This window comes from Carettochelys insculpta, chromosome 29 (genome assembly GCF_033958435.1).
Source record: "Carettochelys insculpta isolate YL-2023 chromosome 29, ASM3395843v1, whole genome shotgun sequence".
NCBI lineage: Eukaryota > Metazoa > Chordata > Testudines > Carettochelyidae > Carettochelys > Carettochelys insculpta.
This window is the reverse complement of record NC_134165.1, coordinates 63,028-83,420: the sequence shown is the minus strand read 5'-3', so window position 1 is coordinate 83,420 and position 20,393 is coordinate 63,028. Positions and strand designations below refer to the sequence as shown.

At 42.9% G+C, this 20,393-nt stretch overlaps 2 protein-coding genes across 7 annotated transcripts in view; both read left to right on the top strand.

Moving 5' to 3' along the window:
- The window catches only part of SLC27A1 (solute carrier family 27 member 1), a 42,988-nt gene extending 31,729 nt beyond the window's left edge, over positions 1-11,259 (top strand). For all 5 annotated transcript variants that reach the window (XM_074980158.1, XM_074980155.1, XM_074980156.1 and 2 more), the window contains one exon: positions 9,244-11,259. In XM_074980158.1, the coding sequence (XP_074836259.1) occupies positions 9,244-9,401 (158 nt within the window). In that variant the 3' untranslated portion in view covers positions 9,402-11,259. The remainder of the gene's footprint in view (positions 1-9,243) is intronic.
- Positions 11,260-11,841: 582 nt separating this feature from the next.
- PGLS (6-phosphogluconolactonase) lies at positions 11,842-20,328 on the top strand. Of its 2 annotated transcripts, XM_074979966.1 has the most exons (5): positions 11,842-12,185; positions 13,340-13,447; positions 14,497-14,598; positions 19,487-19,627; positions 19,871-20,328. In XM_074979966.1, exons 1-5 carry the CDS (start codon positions 11,910-11,912, stop codon positions 20,006-20,008), a joined length of 765 nt encoding a protein of 254 aa, XP_074836067.1. In that variant the 5' UTR covers positions 11,842-11,909; the 3' UTR covers positions 20,009-20,328. The 2 variants fall into 2 exon arrangements, with proteins under 2 accessions (XP_074836067.1, XP_074836068.1); XM_074979967.1 differs by lacking the exon at positions 14,497-14,598.
- The last annotated feature ends 65 nt before the right edge of the window (positions 20,329-20,393 follow it).

Here is a 20,393-nt window from a genome sequence, read left to right as displayed (position 1 = left end):
AGAAAGGATAAAGAGAAATGGTTAGAGGAGCAATGTGAAGATGTAGAGGTATTTGAGTGAGTGTAAGACTAGGGAGGTGTATCAGATGATCAGGAATATTAGTAGGAAGTGGCAGCCGAAGCAGATGGTGATCAAAGACAAGAACAACGAGGTGCTCGTAACAAGAAGAAGGTACTGCAGTGACGGACGAGATATTGCACCGATCTGTACAAAGCACATTTGGACCAGAGTGTCTCAGAGGAGAAAGTATGATTCAGGAAATACACTGACTATGTGGTGTAGCATGGAAAGAAGGGAAGGTACCCAAGGAATGAGCAAGATTGATGCTAGTGACAATACACAAGAAAGTAAGTGTATTGGAGTGCAAGAACTACAGAACAATTGCCCTAACACGTCATCTAGGCAAGGTGCCGATGGTGACACTGATGGAGAGACTGAGATCACAGATAGAGCATCTAGCGAACAAGCAAGCAGGATTCAGGAAAGATAGAAGTACCATACAGCAGATATTGATATTGCAGAAAGCTGGACGAAAGAACAAGAACATCTACAATTACTTTGTTGATTTTCAGAAGGCATTTGACAGTAAAGATCAGAAAGTGACTTCAGTGGTGTTGGAGCCATACGAAGTAGATAGCAGACTGATACAGTTGTTGAAGGGTATCAGCGGCAATGTGGAGGCAGCGGTGAGAATGTGTGTAGAAAAGGGAAGTTGGTTTAGAACAAGTAGAGGTACAAGACAAGAAGATCCAATATTGCCGAATATCTTCATCACTCACCTAGAGAGAGCGATGGACAAGCCCAAGGAAGAGTTAGAAGGGATATCTATGCATGGGATGAGAATCAACAACTTGAGGTTTGTGGATGATATAGGTATTGAAGAAGATGAAGAGAATGTAGAGAAGTTCATGTATCTGAGGAGCAAAATAACATATGATCTAGGCTGCAAGAAGGAAATAGTGACTAGAATAGTGAAAGCAAGAGCGAGTTTGAATGCGATGGCTAAGATCTAGAAAAGCAAAGTGCTTAGCTTAGGAATGAAGCTGAGCATCTGGAAAATTTGCGACCGGGTGCTTGCGAACAGGGTGAGTGCTAACAGGAGGGAGTTTTGAGAGGGGAGTTTAGAGGGGGAGCTTGGAGGGAGCCAGTGACTTCTATTGCCCTTAAACTTAAATCCTTTATAACAAACTCTATCTGAAACATTTAATTAAACCCTCATATATAATTAGAGTAGGAAATGGAGGCAGAAGCCCAGCAGCAGAGTGGGGGCTATCCTGTTTATTGTGTCGAGTGCAATATGTATGACTACCTACCCTGTGGGCGGGTGGCGTATGTGTGCGCTCGATGCAAGGAGCTCCTGGCTCTCAGAGACCGAGTGCGTGCTTTGGAGGCCAGGGTGGCTGAACTGGAGGAGCTAAGGAAGGCAGAGGTGTTTGTTGATGAGACTTTCCGGGACATAGTAGGGCTGTCCCACCTCCAATCTGACAGTCCTGATGCTGTTACGGAGGATGAAAGGCTCAGGGAAGGAGAGCAGTCAATGGGAGCAGAGGGAAACCATCCCATAGTTGGGACCCTCCTTCCAGAGGGTGCTATTGTATCCTCTCACGCCGAGGATACTTCTCTGGGGGAGGGAGTGCCAGCTGTTAGGAAGAAGCAGGTTTTAGTAGTGGGGGATTCGATCATTAGAAATATAGGTAGTTGGGTTTGTGATGACTGGAAGAACCGTATGGTGACTTGCCTGCCTGGTGCGAAGGTTGCGGATCTCTCGAGGCATCTAGACAGACTTATGGGCAGTGCTGGGGAGAAGCCGGTGGTTGTGGTACATGTCGGTACCAATGACATAGGGAAGGGTAGAAGAGATGTTCTGGAGGCCAAATTTAGGTTACTAGGAAAGAGACTGAAATACAGAACATCTATGGTGGCATTCTCTGAAATGCTTCCAGTTCCACGCGCAGGGCCAGATAGACAGGCAGAATTTCAGAGTCTCAATGCGTGGAGGAGACGATGGTGTAGGGAAGAGGGGTTTAGATTTATTAGGAACTGGGGACACTTTTGGGGTAGGGGGAGCCTATACAGGAATGATGGGCTCCACCTAAATCAAGGTGGATCCAGACTGCTGGCATTAAACATTAAAAAGGTCGTAGAGCAGTTTTTAAACTAAGAGGTGGGGGAAAGCTGATTGGTGCGGGGGTGCACCTGGATCGGACGGAGACTTCTCTTACACGAGGCTCCCTAGAAGTTAGTCAGATAGGGAACGTGGGAAATAATATATGGGCAAGATCAGATGTGAAACAATCTCATATAAAAAAATCCAACGCGTCTGTGAAAGGCGGACATATAAATAGTGGTAGTTCTTTAAAGTGCTTTTACACAAATGCTAAGAGTCTGTCTAATAAGATGGGTGAACTGGAGTATCTCATATCAAAAGGAGGAAGTTGACATAATAGGCATCACAGAAACATGGTGGAATGAGGACAATCAGTGGGACACTATCATACCGGGATATAAATTATATCGGAAAGACAGAACAGGTCGTGTGGGTGGCGGAGTGGTACTATATGTGAAGGATAATATAGAATCAAATGAAGCAAAAATCCTAAAGGAATCAAAATGTTCCATAGAATCATTATGGATAACAATACATTCCTCTAATATGAATATGGCATTAGGAATATATTACCGACCACCTAACCAGGACAGTGACCGTGATGCTGAAATGTTAAGGGAGATTAGAGAGGCTATCAAAATAAAAAACACAGTAATAATAGGAGATTTCAATTATCCCCATATTGATTGGGTACATGTCACCTCAGGACGGGATTCAGAGATTAAATTTCTTGATGCCTTAAATGACTGCTGCTTGGAGCAGCTAGTACAGGAACCCACAAGGGGAGAGTCAATTCTTGATCTAGTCCTTACTGGAACGCAGGATCTGGTCCAAGAGGTAACTGTTACTGGACCGCTTGGAAATAGTGACCACAATATAATAACTTTTAATATTCCTGTGTTGGGAAGAACACCGCAGTGGTCAAACACTCCAGCATTTAATTTCAAAAAGGGGAATTATACTAAAATGAGGAAGCTAGTTAAACAGAAACTAAAAGGTAGAGTAACTAAACTAAAATCCGTGGAAGCTGCATGGAAACTGTTTAAAGATACCATACTAGAGGCCCAACTTAAATGTATACCCCAAATAAAAAAACACAGTAAGAGACCTAACAAAGAACCACCATGGTTTAACAGCCATGTTAAAAAGGCAGTGAGAGAGAAGAGGGCAGCTTTTAAAAAGTGGAAGTCAGATCCTAGTGAGGAAAATAGAAAGGAACACAAACACTCCCAAATTAAGTGTCATAATGTAGTAAGAAAGGCCAAAAAAGATTTTGAGGAACAGCTAGCCAAAAATTCAAAAAATGATAGTACAATGTTTTTTAAATACATTAGAAGCAGGAAGCCCACTAAAAAAGCAGTGGGGCCCTTGGGCAATAAAGATATAAAAGGAGCGATCAAGGAAGACAGTGCCATTGCGGAGCGATTAAATGATTTCTTTGCTTCAGTCTTCGCGGCTGAGGATGTTACAGAGGCTCCTAAATCTGAGCCAGCCTTTTTAGGTGAAAAATCTGAGGAACTCTCCCAGATTGAAGTGACATTAGAGGAGGTTTTGGAGTTAATTGATAAGCTGAATAGTAACAAGTCTCCAGGACCAGATGGTATTCACCCAAGGGATCTGAAAGAACTCAAATGTGAAATTGCGGAGTTATTAACAGTGGTTTGTAACCTATCCTTTAAATCCGCTTCAGTACCAAATGACTGGAAGATGGCCAGTATAACACCAATATTTAAAAAAGGCTCTAGAGGAGACCCTGGCAATTATAGACCAATAAGTCTAACATCAGTACCAGGCAAATTAGTAGAAACAATAGTAAAGAATAAAATTGCAAGGCATGTAGAAGAGCGCGAATTGTTGGGCAAAAGTCAGCATGGTTTCTGCAGAGGGAAGTCATGTCTAACTAATCTATTAGAATTCTTTGAAGGGGTTAATAAACATGCGGACAAGGGGCACCCAGTGGACATAATATACGTAGATTTCCAGAAAGCCTTTGACACGATCCCACACCAGAGGCTTTTACGTAAATTAGGTGGTCGCGGGATAGGAGGAAAGATCCTCTCATGGATCGGGAATTGGTTAAAAGACAGAAAACAAAGGGTTGGAATAAATGGTAGATTTTCACAATGGAGGGGGGTAACTAGTGGTGTTCCCCAGGGGTCAGTCCTGGGACCGATCCTGTTCAACTTGTTCATCGATGATCTAGAAAATGAAGTAAGCAGTGAGGTGGCAAAATTTGCAGATGACACCAAGTTGTTCAGGACAGTCAAAAGCAAAAGGGATTGTGAAGAACTACAAAAAGATCTCAGCAAACTGAGTGATTGGGCAGCAAAATGGCAAATGAAATTTAATGTGGGTAAGTGTAAGGTAATGCACATTGGAAAAAATAACCCAAATTACATGTACAACATGATGGGGTCAAATTTAGCTATGACAGATCAGGAAAGGGATCTTGGAGTTATAGTGGATAGTCCTCTGAAGACATCCAAGCAGCGTGCAGCGGCAGTTAGTAAAGCAAATAGGATGTTAGGAATTATTAAAAAAGGGATAGATAATAAGACAAAAGATATCATACTTCCCCTATATAAAACTATGGTATGCCCACATCTTGAGTCCTGCATGCAGATGTGGTCTCCTCACCTCAAAAAAGATATATTGGCATTAGAAAAGGTTCAGAAAAGGGCGACTGAGATGATTAGGGGGTTTGGAACGGGTCCCATATGGGGAGAGGCTAGAGAGACTGGGACTTTTCAGTCTGGAAAAGAGGTGATTGAGGGGCGATATGATAGAGGTATATAAAATCATGAATGGTGTGGAGAAAGTGAATATAGAAAAATTATTTACCTTTTCCCATAATACAAGAACTAGGGGACACCAGATGAAATTGATGGGTAGTAGGTTCAAAACTAATAAAAGGACATTTTTCTTCACACAGCGCACAGTCAACCTGTGGAACTCCTTGCTGGAGGAGGCTGTGAAGGCCAGGACTCTATTAGGGTTTAAAAAAGAGCTCGATAAATTTTTGCAGGTTAGGTCCATAAATGGCTATTAGCCAGGGGTAAAGTATGGTGCCCTAGCCCTCGGTACAAGGGCAGGAGATGGATGGCAGGAGATAAATCACTTGATCATTGTCTTCTGTTCTTCTCTGGGGCACCTGGCATTGGCCACTGTTGGCAGACGGGATACTGGGCTGGATGGACCTTTGGTCTGACCCAGTATCGCCATTCTTATGTTCTTATATTCTTAAAATGCGTGTATTCAGCAGCATGTTGTATGGATGTGAGGCATGGGTGATAATGAAAGATTCAAAGAGAAGAATATTGACATTCAAGAGGAGTTGTTATAGAAAGATCCTGAGAGTAGGATGGATGCAGAAGGTCACCAGTGAGGAATTATATAGGAAGATACAGCCGAAAGAAGACCTGCTGCAGAAGGTTATACAATGAAAGCTAACAGCTATTTAGGAAAACCTGCGGCATGAATGATAAAAGGCATCTTTTAAAAAGTGGAAGTCAAATCTTAGGCCGTGTCTACACGTGCCCCAAACTTCTAAATGGCCATGCAAATGGCCATTTCGAAGTTTACTAATGAAGCTCTGAAATGCATATTCAGCGCTTCATTAGCATGCGGGCTGCTGCGGCGCTTCAAAATTGACGTGCCTTGCCGCCGCGTGGCGCATCCAGATGGGGCTCCTTTTCGAAAGGATGCCACCTACTTCGAAGTCCCCTTATTCCCATCAGCTCATGGGAATAAGGGAACTTCGAAGTAGGTGGGGTCCTTTTGAAAAGGAGCCCCGTCTGGATGCGCCGCGCGGCGGCAAGGCGCGTCAATTTCGAAGCTCCGCGGCCACCCGCATGCTAATGAAGCGCTGAATATGCATTTCAGCGCTTCATTAGTAAACTTCGAAATGGCCATTTGCATGGCCATTTCGAAGTTTGGGGCACGTGTAGACGTAGCCCTAGTGATCAAAATAGAAAGGAACATAAACACTGCCAAATTAAATGTAAAAATGTAATAAGAAAAGCCAAAAAAGATTTTGAGGAACAGTTAGCCATAAATTCAAAAAACAATAGTAAAATGTTTTTTTTAAGTACATTAGAAGCAGGAAGTCTGCTAAAAAAGCAGTGGGGCCCCGGCACGATAGAGACATAAAAGGAGCAATCAAGGAAGATAATGCCATTGCGGAAAAACTAAATGATTTCTTTGCTTCAGTCTTCACGGCTGAGGATGTTAGAGAGATTCCCAAATCTGAGCCGTCCTTTATGGGTGACAAATTTGAGGGACTGTCCCAGATTGAATAGTAAGAGAGAGGAAGTCGTGCTAGTCTATACACTCTCAAAACAAAAAGCATTTGCTAGTCTTTAAAGTGCTACTTGACTGCTTTTTGTTTTCCCAGATTGAAGTATCATTAGAGGAGGTTTTGGAACTAATTGGTAGGCTAAACAGTCACAAGTCTCCGGGACCCAAGGATTCTGAAAGAACTCAAATGTGAAATTGCGGAACTGTTAACGGTGGTTTGTAACCTATCCTTTAAATCAGCTTTGGTACTCAAAGATTTGAAGACAGCTAATATAACACCAATATTTAAAAAGGGCTCTAAAGGAGACCCTAGCAATTATAGACTGGTAAGTCTAACGTCAGTACCGGGCAAATTAGAAGACACAATAGCAAAGAATAAAATTGTCAGACACGTAAAGGAACATGATTTGTTGAGCAAAAGTCAGCATGGTTTCTGTAAAGGGAAGTCGTGTCTTACTAATCTATTAGAGTTCTTTGAAGGGGTTAACAAGCATGCGGATGGGGGGATCCAGTAGACATAGTATACTTAGATTTCCAGAAGGCCTTTGACACGGTCCCTCACCAAAGGCTCTTATGTAAATTAGGTGGTCGTGGGATAGGAGGAAAGATCCTTTCATGGATTGGGAACTGGTTAAAAGACAGGAAACAAAGGGTAGGAATAAATGGTAAATTTTCACAATGGAGGGGGGTAACTAGTGGCGTTCCCCAAGGGTCAGTCCTGGGACCAATCTTGTTCAACTTATTCATCAATGATCTAGAGAAAGGGGTAAGCAGTGAGGTGGCAAAGTTTGCAGATGACACCAAACTGTTCAGGATTGTCAAAACCAAAGCAGACTGTGAAGAACTTCAAAAAGATCTCAGCAAACTGAGTAATTGGGCAGCAAAATGGCAAATGAAATTTAATGTGGGTAAGTGTAAGGTAATGCACATTGGGAAGAATAACCCCAATTATACATGCAATATGATGCGGGCAAATTTAGCTACAACAGATCAGGAAAGGGATCTTGGAATTATAGTGGATAGTTCTCTGAAAACATCCACGCAGTGTGCAGCGGCAGTCAGTAAAGCAAATAGGATGTTAGGAATAATTAAAAAAGGGATAGAAAATAAGACAAAGAATATCTTACTTCCCCTGTATAAAACTATGGTACACCCACATCTTGAGTCCTGCATGCAGATGTGGTCTCCTCACCTAAAAAAAGATATATTGGTTTTAGAAAAGGTTCAGAAAAGGGCAACTAAAATGATTAAGGGTTTGGAATGGGTCCCATGTGAGGAGAGGCTCCAGAGACTGGGACTTTTCAGTCTAGAGAAGAGGAGACCGAGGGGTGGTATGATAGAGGTATATAAAATCATGAATGGTGTGGAGAAAGTGAATACAGAAAAGCTGTTTACTTGTTCCCATAATATAAGAACTAGAGGACACCAAATGAAATTAATGGGTAGCAGGTTCAAAACTAATAAAAGAAAGTTCTTCTTCACACAGCACACAGTCAACCTGTGGAACTCCTTACCAGAAGACGCTGTGAAGGCCAGGACTCTAACAGAGTTTAAAAAGGAGCTCGATAAATATTTGGAGGTTAGGTCCATAGCTGGCTATTAGCAAGAGGTAAGGTATGGTGCCTAGCCTTTTGTCGAAGGCGGGAGATGGATGGCAGGAGACAAATTGCTTGATCATTGTCTTCGGTTCACCTCCTCTGGGGCACCAGGCATTGGCTACTGTCGGCAGACAGGATACTGGGCTAGATGGACCTTTGGTCTGACCCAGTATGGCCGTTCTTATGAATGCAAAATCGAAACCCTGTTTTTCAGGATAATGGACAGTTCGAATAGGAGAGGCAGACCTCACAGAGAATGGGTAGAAGATATAGTAGATTGGTGCGGAGCTACTTTACAGAAACTAAGCCACTCTGCACTGGATGGGGAAAGATGGGAGGAAATAGTGAAGGAGGCATCGGACACCAATGAGCACTGAGTCCATAGTTGCTGATGATGATCTGTTGTGTAATATAAAAGAAAATGACAGTGGCATCTGGCAACTCTAGATTTCTCTTGCTTCAGCATTCTATATTGTATACTAGAGTTATAGATTCTAAACCTAGTTAACTAACTAAATAAGCCATAAGGATTAGGTAAGATAAACTTTTCTTTCTAACAATCTCCAACACAACAAAGAGCTTGGGAATTACTTGTTAAATAACACTTGTACTAAAAGGCATAGAGTGTCTTGAAGAATGATGCATTGGAAAATGAATTATTTAAATTACTAACCAGTTGATCCTGTCAGACATATCCATATCTTCTGTCACATAATTTTCTCCCAAAAAGCAGTTTTCCTTTCCAACTAGGCCTTGCATCTTCTTGCATTGCTTACACTTGACATGTTTTCCTTTTTTATCCAGGGGACAAGTTTCTTCAAAATATTCCCAGATAGTCTCTTTTATGCTCAGAAGCCATGACAATTTTTCTGTGGCAAAAGTGTGGGGGAATATGGGAACCTGTATGTGTGTGCTGATTAATGCCTTCCCTTTTTCTTTCCAGGATACTCCACCATTCCTTTCTACTTTGTCTCTCTGTCTTAAGACAATGTCTTAACTCCTTTGCCGTGGTTGGCGAAGGTCCACCACCACATAAGCACAGAACACAATCAATCCTTTTTTAAATGAGAAATTTAGAATTTTTAAAAAATCAGTTTTTGAAATTTTCTTTAAAAAATTATTTTTTATCCACCTGGGTTAACACCAATAAAAAGTAGAAGGTTGGTTCAGATTTATCTTCCTAACTTTGTTTTTGTATTTCCATTTCTGAAAATTTTAATTGTTTTCTTTCTCTCTTCTAAGGCACATTCAAAATCCAGAAAACCCGTTTACAGAGAGAAGGATTTGACCCTCATCAAATATCAGACCGGTTATATTTTCTTGATCTGAAGTTGGGAAAATATGTTCCCTTAGATGAGTGCCTCTTTGAGAAGATCTGTGCCAGAAAGGTCACTCTGTGATTTGCCTCTTGCAGGAAACACTTCTGACAAGTTTAAGAAAGGACCCTGTCTGTAGAAGTGAGCAATTCCTGATTGACTAGTAGTGCAGGGTCCTCATGCAGTGCATTGGCAACCATGAAAAATTCATGTTTTCAGCACATCTTAAGCACGTTAGTTTGTGATCTATTCCTATCCTGGGTGTAAACATGCCATTTCTCTATCTAGAGATATTTTTTCCTTTTTGTAACCACTACAGTTTGAGGAACTCTGCAGCATCAGAGGTGCTTATGGTCTGAATTATTTACTGGGGCATCCTGAGTATGTAACAGAACAGAAATGTTTGTGTCCTGAGCAAGTGTTCTGCTTTCATTCTGTTTTTTTCATATATACACACACCTTTAGTTTGTAGCATGTTTTCTTCAGATAGAAACTTTGATTACCCCATGTTATGTTTCTCTTTCTTAACTGCACATTTAAGATTCATTGCAGTAGGAGATCTTGCTCTGAAGGGTCTAGCATTTGTTTACCTATGGTATTGCATTAGCACAGTGTGATCCTTGCCCTTAATGGGGGATCTAAGTATTATGATGATAAATCATAATAGGACCAAGAATTAATCACATTGCTTCCCACTGGGGTGCAGCCTCTATGAATCTTCACAAACTGGTCTGCGGAATAAATGGGTTGTTAATTCATGGAAGAAAGTAGATTGGGAGTATATGATTGAAAAGCATAATTGGGGCATACAGACACTTCCTTGGACATTACGCCAGTAAACAAAAAATGTATTTAAATTTGTTACTGGCCTAGCCAACGGTGACATAAGTGGCGGGTCTTGACAGAGGAGTCATATGCTAATTTCACACTTTTAATGCTAATGTGAGGTCTTATGAAATGTTCAGTATAATGCTGATGTGTTTTTCTTTTATTTTTTAAATATATTTACTGCTACTTCTTATCTGTAAGCTGTGCTGCCATCTGCAGAAAATGAGTGTCAATTGTTGAACACCAATGAAGGCCATTTCTGACAAGACAAATCAGAACATAGTAATTTTAATGTCTGCTCCGACCTCAATTAGAATTTTATATTCTGTTTAATGTGGGCAAGTCTGTAAACAGACACTTCAGGGTGCTTTTGCCTCAGTTTGAACTAAACACAATATAACTCTACAAACAGGAGAATTAAAGGTATTGACCTTCACAGGTGTGTGTGTGCAGTGGGTAGAGCTGGTCTAACAATGGATTATTTTCTCATTTTAATTGCTAAATCCTGAGCACCTAGTCATTCCCATTTTGGTAGCATTTCAACTTACTATATTCAGTAAGGGCAGCTATTGCTGTTGTATCCAGTCGCGTGATGCCTTAAGGAACTTTCAGTGACTCATACCTTTTATGCAATTTAAACTGGAAGGGTCATAGTCTGTTCTATAGCATGGTGTGCAGTTCCAATTACTTTGGTGATATTACATGGAGTGTAAGTAAGGAAAAAAATGCATTCTGCCCTTTCTCTGGTAGAGTTAGTGCTAATGAGTTTTGCAGATGGTTTTGAAACATGTTGTTTTAATGCACAATAGAAACTGGATCACTGGCATTGGTTTAAACAGTAATTTTGTACGTGGAATGTGCCTTTTATCAGCAGACACTAAGGAAAAATTAATTCAGGGTAAGAATAAACATAGTTAACTGGAGCTAACAACATGCTCAAAAACAAAATGAGGAGTCTGCGAATAGGGAACTGAGCTCATCAGCTGGGAATTGGATCACAGGCTATTGCTTTAAATGTACTAAAGTTTATTGTAGTTTAAAGGGTGTCATGTATTAACTGATTTTTTAAAACATATATATATAACTATTTGTTTTACCAAACTCAGAAATAAAAACAAACATTTAAAGAAACTTAAGAATTCAAAAAGCTTTAATTTCCCTTTGGTTTGATGGGCTCTTGTTTACCAGAAGATCTGTTATTTATAACTGAAGAGAGCAGAGTGGAGGTGAGTCGCTCAAAAACGTGAGAGCGAGTCAGACCAGAAACGTGATTTTAAGATGCATGGGAGTTGGGGAACTGGAGGTCTGGATGCAGGAGATGAGGAACTAGTCACTGCCTCAGACGCAAAGGGGGTGGGTGGTGGAGGGCGACACTGGCCCTTACAGGAGACCAAACCACAGTCTGCAGCAGGAGCCAGGTGATACATGGTGTTTTCGTGCCAGTCCCGCCTGCCGTGTGGGGCCCTATCCCTTAGAGCTCCGGGCGTGGTCTGCGTGCTCACAGACCTTGCTCCATAGCAGAGCGATTGTTCTCCCGCCAGTTCGCAGCGAGGCAGAATCCTACCCGCCGTTATTAAGCAATTAAGCATCAGCGTTTTCACATCTTGCTTCCGGTGTTGAAGCACACTCTAGCCACGCCCCTTCCCGCGCTTCCGGCTGGGCGGGGCATCCCGCACCGCCCCCCGGATGTCCAGGCATCCCCGCGCCTTGCCTAGCTTCCGGCAGTCTCTCGGTAACAGCCCAAACTTCCGCCCTGGTTTCGCTATGCCCGGGTTTGCACCCCGCCACATCTCCGTGTTTCCCTCGCCCCAGGAGCTGGGCTCCGCCCTGGCGCAGCTGGTAGCACAGCGCGCGGCTGAGGCGGGCGGCCGCTTCTCGTTGGGGCTGTCGGGTGGGAGCCTGGTGCAGATCCTGTCCCAGGAGCTACCAGCGGTTGTCGCTTCCTCTGGCCCCGCCGCGCCTTCCCGCTGGCTCCTGGCTTTCTGCGACGAGCGGCTGGTGCCCGCGGAGCACCCAGACAGCACCTTTGGCGCCTACCGGGTGAGAGGCGGGAAGGGGACCGGGGCCGCCCCCAGAGTAGAGACAACAGTGCGGAGATGGCTCCTGTGGCAACAGTTCCAGCCTCTTCCTCTTGAAATCAAGCCACACGTTGCCCATTGGCACCTGCACGGGCATTTAAATCCTATCACTGGAAGAGACCTTGGGAGGTCATCAAGTCCAGTCCCCTGGACTCAGGGCAGGACCAAGTGCCATCCAGGCCCTCCCTGACAGGTGTTTGTCTAATCTGCTCTTAAATATCTCTAATGATGGAGTTTCCATAATCTTCCTAGGCAATTTATACTAGTGTTTAGACACTGGGACAGTTAGGAAGCTATCCCTAATGTCCAGACTAAACCTCCCTTGCTGCAGTTTGAGCCCATTTCTTCTTGTCCTGTGATTGGAGGTTAGGGAGAAAAATTATTCTTTCTCCTCTGGGTAATAACCTTTTACTTATTTCAAAGTTGTGTCATCCTGTGCTCCACTTGGTCTTCTCTTTTCCAGACTAAAACCTAACTATTTCAGTCTTCTCTCATACGTCATGTTTTTTAGATCATTAGTCATTTTTGTTGTTCTCTGGAATGTCTCCAGTTTCTCCACATCTTTCCTGAAATTCAGTGCCAAGAACAGGACACAGTAATCCAGCTGAGGCCAATTCAGTGTAAAGTAGAGCATCAGAAGTACTTCTGGTGTTTTGCTTACAGTCCTCTGGTTAATGCATCCCAGAATGATGTTTGCCTTTTTTTTGAACAGAGTTATACTGCTTACTCATATTTAGCTGGTGGTCCAGTGTGTCCAACAGATCCCTTTCTGCAGTATTCCTTCCTAGGCAGTCTTTTCCATTTTGTGAACATGAAACTGTTCCTTCCTAGAAGGAGTACTTTGCATTTGTTCTCAATATAGCTAAGCTGCTCAGCTTTCTGCTCTTTTCACACTCTGACCAACCTGGTAACTGAACTTTTAAGCATAGATGAGATCTTACGATCTCTGTTTTTTTGTTGACATTCCTGTTCACTGGCAGATAATGATGTCTCCAAAAGTTATGAAATTGTATTTACTCTGATTTTGTTAATTAGTCACGGGAGAATCTCGGTACATACCACCATGTAGTTCAACTTCTTGGTTAGAATTCTGAGAGTCTTCATTATTTCTTTCAGACTCATCTCCTCACCAAGATCTCCATCCCAGAAAATCAAGTGGTTATCATTAACCCCTCACTACCTGTAGAAGAGGCTGCTGCAGACTATGCTGAGAAGTTAAAAGAGGTACAATGGGATGTTTTTCTATAAACTTCAAGTAAAAGTGAAAGTCACTAAGTTATTAAATAGGTTTTTGGGCTATTACCAACAATTCCTGCTGATGTTCACACAGAGAAATTTAAACATTTAATTTACCATTTACTGCTAATGTTACTTGTTTTCTTACTGCACTCAGTTAGAGGAACTAATTCAGACCATAGTTTTCATGTGTTAACATGAAGTTTTGATTTTTGAATTGTTAATGTTGTAGTGGCATGTGTAGTGTTCCACACATAAGCCAAAAATGTGCTACTTAATTTTTTTTAAGAATCATTAAAATGTTTCTGAACCATAGATTCTATAAAGGTTTTTTTCTTTTAAGTGAAACACCTAACTTGAGCCCTTCTTTTCCTAAAATATCTCTGTGTAATAATCCTTATGTTCCAAAATGATGGACTGCTAATAATCTTCCTTCAAGGCTTAGCGCTTTTGAAACAAAGTAATTTAACCAAACCACTCTTACGTTTACCAAGGTGGTTAATTCCCAGAAGCTACTGAGGAGGCCATCTTGGAATTTCATAATTGGGTCCACTTGCATAGACTGGAGAGCTGATAAGACTAATGAAATTTAAACTGGTCATTGTCATGTCCAATATGATATTTGCAAAATATTGCTGTAGATGAGATACTGTATTTACTGGGGGTATAGATGTGGTACTTTTACTCAGGGAGGGGAAGATGGTATGTTAATAGGGAGGTTTTCTAGTGGAATGTGTGTGCTGTTTTCAAACTGATAATATGTAATGTGGTATTAGATCAAAGGTGTGCAACCTACTGCTGAACTTCTGCCATTGTAATGTAGCTGCATTTTCTGATGGTGTGTTTGATTGTGAGTTGCCAGAACACGGAATGTGTGAACAGAAGTTCATTACAGTGAACATCTGATGTTCAGATGTTGTACAGTCTTATTCCTGAGGTGATTATACTTTTGCAGTGAAGGCTCCTTTTTCTGTTAAGTGCCCTTGTTTGTACTCTCCTATCACTTATCTTTCTAGGTTTTCCTTTCTTCTTTTCAGGCCTTTCAGGGTGAAAACATGCCTGTATTTGATCTGCTGATTTTGGGAATTGGGCCAGATGGTCACACCTGCTCCCTGTTTCCAGACCATCCACTTCTGCAGGTGATTGCACAGAGCCAGGGAGGGAGTATTGTGTAATGGGATAAGAACACACTTTTTTCATGACTATGACAGGAAATTTTCTACATTATAGTTTGTTCCTTGGTGTAAGTTTGAGTGCATGCATGTATGTGGTTGTTTTAAGAGTTTGATGAACAGTTCTTGAGTTAAGGTGTTAGGATTTGGGAGCTGCCAGTATATAAAATGCGATTTTTTTAAAAGAGAAAGGTGGCACCAAGAGGAAAAGCAGATGGAATTTGACTCTTTCCTTGCCACTTAGTCCTGATCCTTCAATCTGATTCATGTGGTTGTTACCCAGTGCATATAGAATCATAGAAGAGTAGGACTGGAAGGGACCTCGAGATGCCATCGAATCCAGCCCCCTGCCCTCATGGCAGGACCAAGCACTTTCTAGACCATCCCTGAAAGCCATCTATCTAACCTCTTCTTAAATAGCTCCAGTGATGGAGATTCTACCACCTCCCTTGGCAATTCGTTCCGGTGTTTGATCACCCTGACAGTTAGGAACTTTTTCCTAATGTCCAACCTGAACCTCCCCTGCTGCAATTTAAGTCCATTGCCTCTTGTTCTATCCTCAGAGGCAGGAAGAACAAGTTCCCTCCCTCTGCCTCTTATGACACCCTTTTAAATACCTGAAAACTGCTATCATGTCCCCCCTCAGTGTTCTCTTTTCCAAACTAAACAAGCCCAATTCTTTCAGCCTTTCTTCATAGATCATGTTCTCTAGACCTTTGATCATTCTCGTTGCTCTCCTCTGGACCCTCTCCAATTTCTCCACATCCTTCCTGAACTGCGGTGCCCAGAACTGGACACAATACTCCAGTTGAGGCCTAACCAGCGCAGAATAGAGCGGGAGAATGACTTCTCATGTCTTGTTCACAACACACCTGTTAATGCATCCTAGAATCATGTTTGCCTTTTTCGCAACAGCATCACACTGTTGACTCATATTTAGCTTGTGGTCCACTATAACCCCTAGATCCCTTTCTGCTGTACTTATTCCTAGGCAGTCCTTTCCCATTCTGTATGTATGACATTGATTGTTCCTTCCTAAGTGGAGCACTTTGCATTTGTCCTTATTAAACTTCATCCTGTTTACCTCAGCCCATTTTTCCAATTTATCCAGATCCTTTTGAATTATGACCCTATCCTCCAAAGAAGTTGCAACCCCTCCCAGCTTGGTGGTATCTGCAAACTTAATAAGTGTACTTTCTATGTCAATATCTAAATCGTTAATGAAGATATTGAACAGAACCGGTCCTAAAACAGACCCCTGCGGAACCCCACTAGTTATACTTTGCCAGCAGGATCGAAAACCATTAATAACTACTCTCTGGGTACGGTTATCCAGCCAGTTGTTCACCCACCTTATAGTAGCCCCATCTAAGTTGTATTTGCATAGTTTATTGATAAGTATATTATGTGAGACCGTGTCAAATGCTTTACTGAAGTCTAGGTATACCACATCCACCGCTTCTCCCTTATCCACAAGACTCATTATTCTATCAAAGAAAGCTGTTAGATTGGTTTGACATGATCTGTTTTTAACAAAACCATGCTGGCTGTTCCCTAGCACCTTACCACCTTCCAATTGCTTGCAGATGATTTCTTTAATGATCTGCTCCATTATCTTTCCTGGCACAGAAGTTAAGCTGACTGGCCTGTAGTTTCCCAGGTTATTCTTGTTCCCCTTTTTATAAATGGGTACTATATTTGCCCTTTTACAGTCTTCTGGAATCTCTCCCATCTCCCACAATTTACCAAAAATGATTGCTAAAGGCTCAGATATCTCTACTTTCAGCTCCTTGAGGATTCTAGCATGCATTTCATCAGACCCTGGTGATTTGCAGACATCTAATTTCTCTAAGTAAATTTTAATTTGTTCTTTTCCTATTTCAACTTCTAAAGCTTCCCCTTTTTCACTAGCATTCTCTATGTTAGGCATTTCTTCAGATTTCTCAGTGAGGACCGAAACAAAGAAATCATTAAACATCTCTGCCATTTCCAAATTGCCTGTTACTGTTTCTCCCTCGTCACTGACCAATGGCCCTACCCTCTCCTTAGTCTTCCTCTTGTTACCAATGTGTTTGTAAAAAGCCTTTTTGTTTCCCTTCATGCTTGTAGCTAGTTTGAGCTCATTTTGTGCCTTAGCCTTTCTAATCTTGCTCCTGCACGCTCGTGTTGTTTGCCTATATTCATCCTTTGTAATTTGTCCTAGTTTCCATTTCTTATACGATTCCTTTTTTATTTTGAGATCATGCAAGATCTCCTGGTTAAGCCAAGGCAGTCTTTTGCCATGTTTTCTATCTTTCCTACACAGTGGGATAGCTTGCTTTTGGGCCCTTAATAATGTCCCTTTGAAAAACTGCCAACTCTCCTCAGCCGTTTTTCCCCTCAGTTTAGCTTCCCATGGGACCTTACCTACCAGCTGTCTGAGTTTACCAAAATCTGCCTTCCTGTAATCCATTCTCTCTATTGTACTGTTTTCCCTTCTGCCCTTCCTTAGAATTGTGAACTCTATGATTTCATGATCACTTTCACCCAAGCATCCTTCCACTTTCAAATTCTCAATAATTTCCTCCCTATTTGTTAAAATTATATCTAGAACAGCTTCCCCTCTGGTAGCTTTTTCAACCTTTTGGAATAAAAAGTTGTCTGCAATGCAATCCAAGAATTTAGTGGACAGTCTGTCCCCTGCTGTATTAGTTTCCCAACATATACCTGGATAGTTGAAGTCCCCCATCACCACCAAATTCTGGGCCCTGGATGATTTTGTTAGCTGTTTAAAGAAAGCCTCTTCCACCTGGCTAGGGGGCCTGTAGTCGACTCCTAGTAGGACCTCATCCTTGTTTTTTTCACTCCTCTGAGTCTAACCCAGAGACTTTCAACCCATCCATCTCCTATATCCATCTCCACCTCTGTCCAAGTGTGTACATTTTTAATATAGAAGGCAACACGTCCTCCCTTCTTTCCCGGTCTGTCCTTCCTAAGCAGGCTGTACCCTTCAATACCAACATTCCAATCATGAGTATTATCCCACCAAGTTTCTGTGATTCCAACGATATCATAGTTGTATTCGTTTATTAGTACTTCCAATTCTTCTTGTTTATTTCCCATACTTCTTGCATTGATATATAGGCATCTCAGACACTGATCTGGTCTTGCCTCCCAGTTTTGCCCTGGCCCTCTTTTTACTCTCCCAGTGTAGCCCTTACTCCCTCCCATTTCAAATTCATCTCCCATGTATTCATGGTGTCCACTTACCTGCGGGCTTTGCTCCCCTGCCCCCGTCGAACCTAGTTTAAAGCCCTCCTCACTAGGTTAGCCAGCCTGTGTCCGAATATGGTCTTCCCCCTCCTCGAAAGGTGAACGCCATCTCTGCCTAGCAGTCCTTCCCGGAAAAGGATCCTGTGGTCAAGGAAACCAAAGCCTTCCTGGCGACACCATCTATGCAACCAAGCATTCAACTCCAGGATACACCTGTCTCTGCCTGGGCCCCTACCTTTGACAGGCAGGATTGAAGAAAATACCACCCGTGCCCCCAGAGCCCTGAAGTCACTCTTGACCTGCTCAGCGTCACACCTTGCAGTATCATTAGTGCCCACATGGATGAGAAGCATGGGATAGTAGTCAGAGGGCCGGATAATCCTCGACAATGCCTGTGTAACGTCTCGGATACGGGCCCCCGGCAGGCAGCAGACCTCCCAAGAGGAAATGTCAGGGCGACAGATGGGCGCCTCTGTCCCCCTCAGAAGAGAGTCTCCAACCACCACTACTCTACGTTTCCTTCTTGCAGGGGTGGCAGTAGACTTCCCAGCCTTGGGGGTACGAGGCTTCTCCTCTTCTGTACGGGGTAATTCTTGGTCTCCTGTATCGAGTACAGCATACCGGTTTTCCAGTACCACGGTGGGAGGGTTCTGAGCAGAGGTGGAACACTGCCTGCTGCGAGAAGTAACCAGCTGCCAGTGTCCACCCTGGTCCACCTCCTCCAGTGGTTTATCAGCCGTCCTGTGCACTGGGACAGTTACCTCCGCAGTCTCCACCTGAATACTATCCAGGAACTGCTTATGGACTCGGATACTCCTCAACCTGGCCACCTCCTCCTGTAGCTCCCCCACCTGCCGCCTGAGAGATTCCACCAGCAGGCACCTTTCACACTGAATATTCCCCTCAGCCTGGGTATCAGTAAATGGGAACGGCAAGCCACAGTCCTTGCAGAACCACACCAGGATCTGGGTAGAAACATCCATGGTCAGGCAATCTGTCTGGTTACAGGCACAAGTGGAGGAGACAGCAGTAGTGCTGGCACAGGGGTTGCGGGTCTTCCTAACCATTATAGCGCTCTGTCACACTCCCTCTTGAACTCCGCTGTCCGCTTCGCTCCCCTGGTCGCTGCTGCCTCTGGCTTTTAAGCCTGCTGGCCTCTTTCAGGCCCTCCCCCTATGAGTCACACAGGGGAAGGCTGATCAAGGAAGCAAAAGGTCAGGCAGGCCGGAAGCAAAAGGTCAGGCAGGCAGTCCCAACTGAAACTGAAACTCCTTCCACCTGGAATCAAAATGGCAGTTCAATTGCCAGCAGTTAAAGCACATGCTCACTCCCCCAGAGATCAGCACTCTCATCTGATGTATGGAACCCTGATGACATCATTTGAGTTATACATGGATGCATGAGTTTTCCCAGAATATTTTAGAGCTGATTAATACTAACCAGGATCTGAGGTCTGGTAATGATATCTGGTCATCTTTTACTGGCTGCTTAGTGAGAGTCAAATAGCACAAGCTTAAGATTGGTGAGACAGTCCTTTGCTTTGACTTCTGTCTCTGCACTGTTCTGATTACTTTTCACACTTTGGCTTTGTTTTTCATGGCAGGAGAAAGAGAAGATAGTTGCCTCTATTAGTGATTCTCCAAAGCCACCAGCTGAACGGATAACTCTAACATTGCCTGTTCTTAATGCAGCACGGACTGTTGTGTTTGTTGCTACAGGGGGAAGTAAATCTGCCATATTAAAGGTAAGGTTTAAAAATGAAGACAATTGTTGATGGTTAAATTGTGGGTTTTCATCAACACGATGTTTGGGTCAAAACATTCATTTAGTTAAAGCCATTTCCCACTGAAAAAACATTTTGATGGAAAATATTTTGGCCGGCTCTAGGGAGTTTTGGGTTGGTGAACACTTCTATGCTTGTTTCATTGCATTAAGGTTCCTTGGATTAATGGGACTGGCAGTTCTAATGCTCTGTTTCTTTGGACAGCGCATTTTGGAAAGTGATGAGGAGAACCCTCTCCCTGCTGCTCTTGTCCAGCCTCATACTGGGAAGCTGCACTGGTTTCTGGATGAGTCTGCAGCAAAAGAGCTGATTGTTCCCTTCGAGAAACACTCTATCTTGTAAAACCAAACAGTTGGCTGGGTTTCATGATGATGATTCAGGAGCACTGGCTGCAGTCCCTGCATAGAGCCAGCTCTACAATATTCCATAGTGAAGACTCTAGTCATAGTACTTGAGTGTGGAACTAAACTAACACTGTCTGTCTCTCTCTTTTTAAGCAAGTGATACTTTGTGGAGCTCTGTAATTACCTGTGGCAGGGGAGGGGGAGCGATCAGACTCTCAAATCCGGTTTCTAGCTGCAAATGGGAATGCTGGTGATGAGGTCTGTCTTGTGAATGGTTAATGTGGTGTGATGTGAATGCAGAATATTAAAGATGTACATTTCAGGTTTTCGGCTCTCGCTTGTTTTATTTTCAGGGTAGTGCTTTTTGCTTAAATATCAACTAA

Bases quoted from the DNA above. Each gene is read 5' to 3' on its own strand.
- PGLS (XM_074979966.1), top strand. From the start codon at position 11,910: ATGCCCGGGTTTGCACCCCGCCACATCTCCGTGTTTCCCTCGCCCCAG. The intron at 12,186-13,339 runs GTGAGAGGCGGG...TATTTCTTTCAG, and splicing joins GCACCTTTGGCGCCTACCGG to ACTCATCTCCTCACCAAGAT. The intron at 14,599-19,486 runs GTGATTGCACAG...TTTTCATGGCAG, and splicing joins CAGACCATCCACTTCTGCAG to GAGAAAGAGAAGATAGTTGC.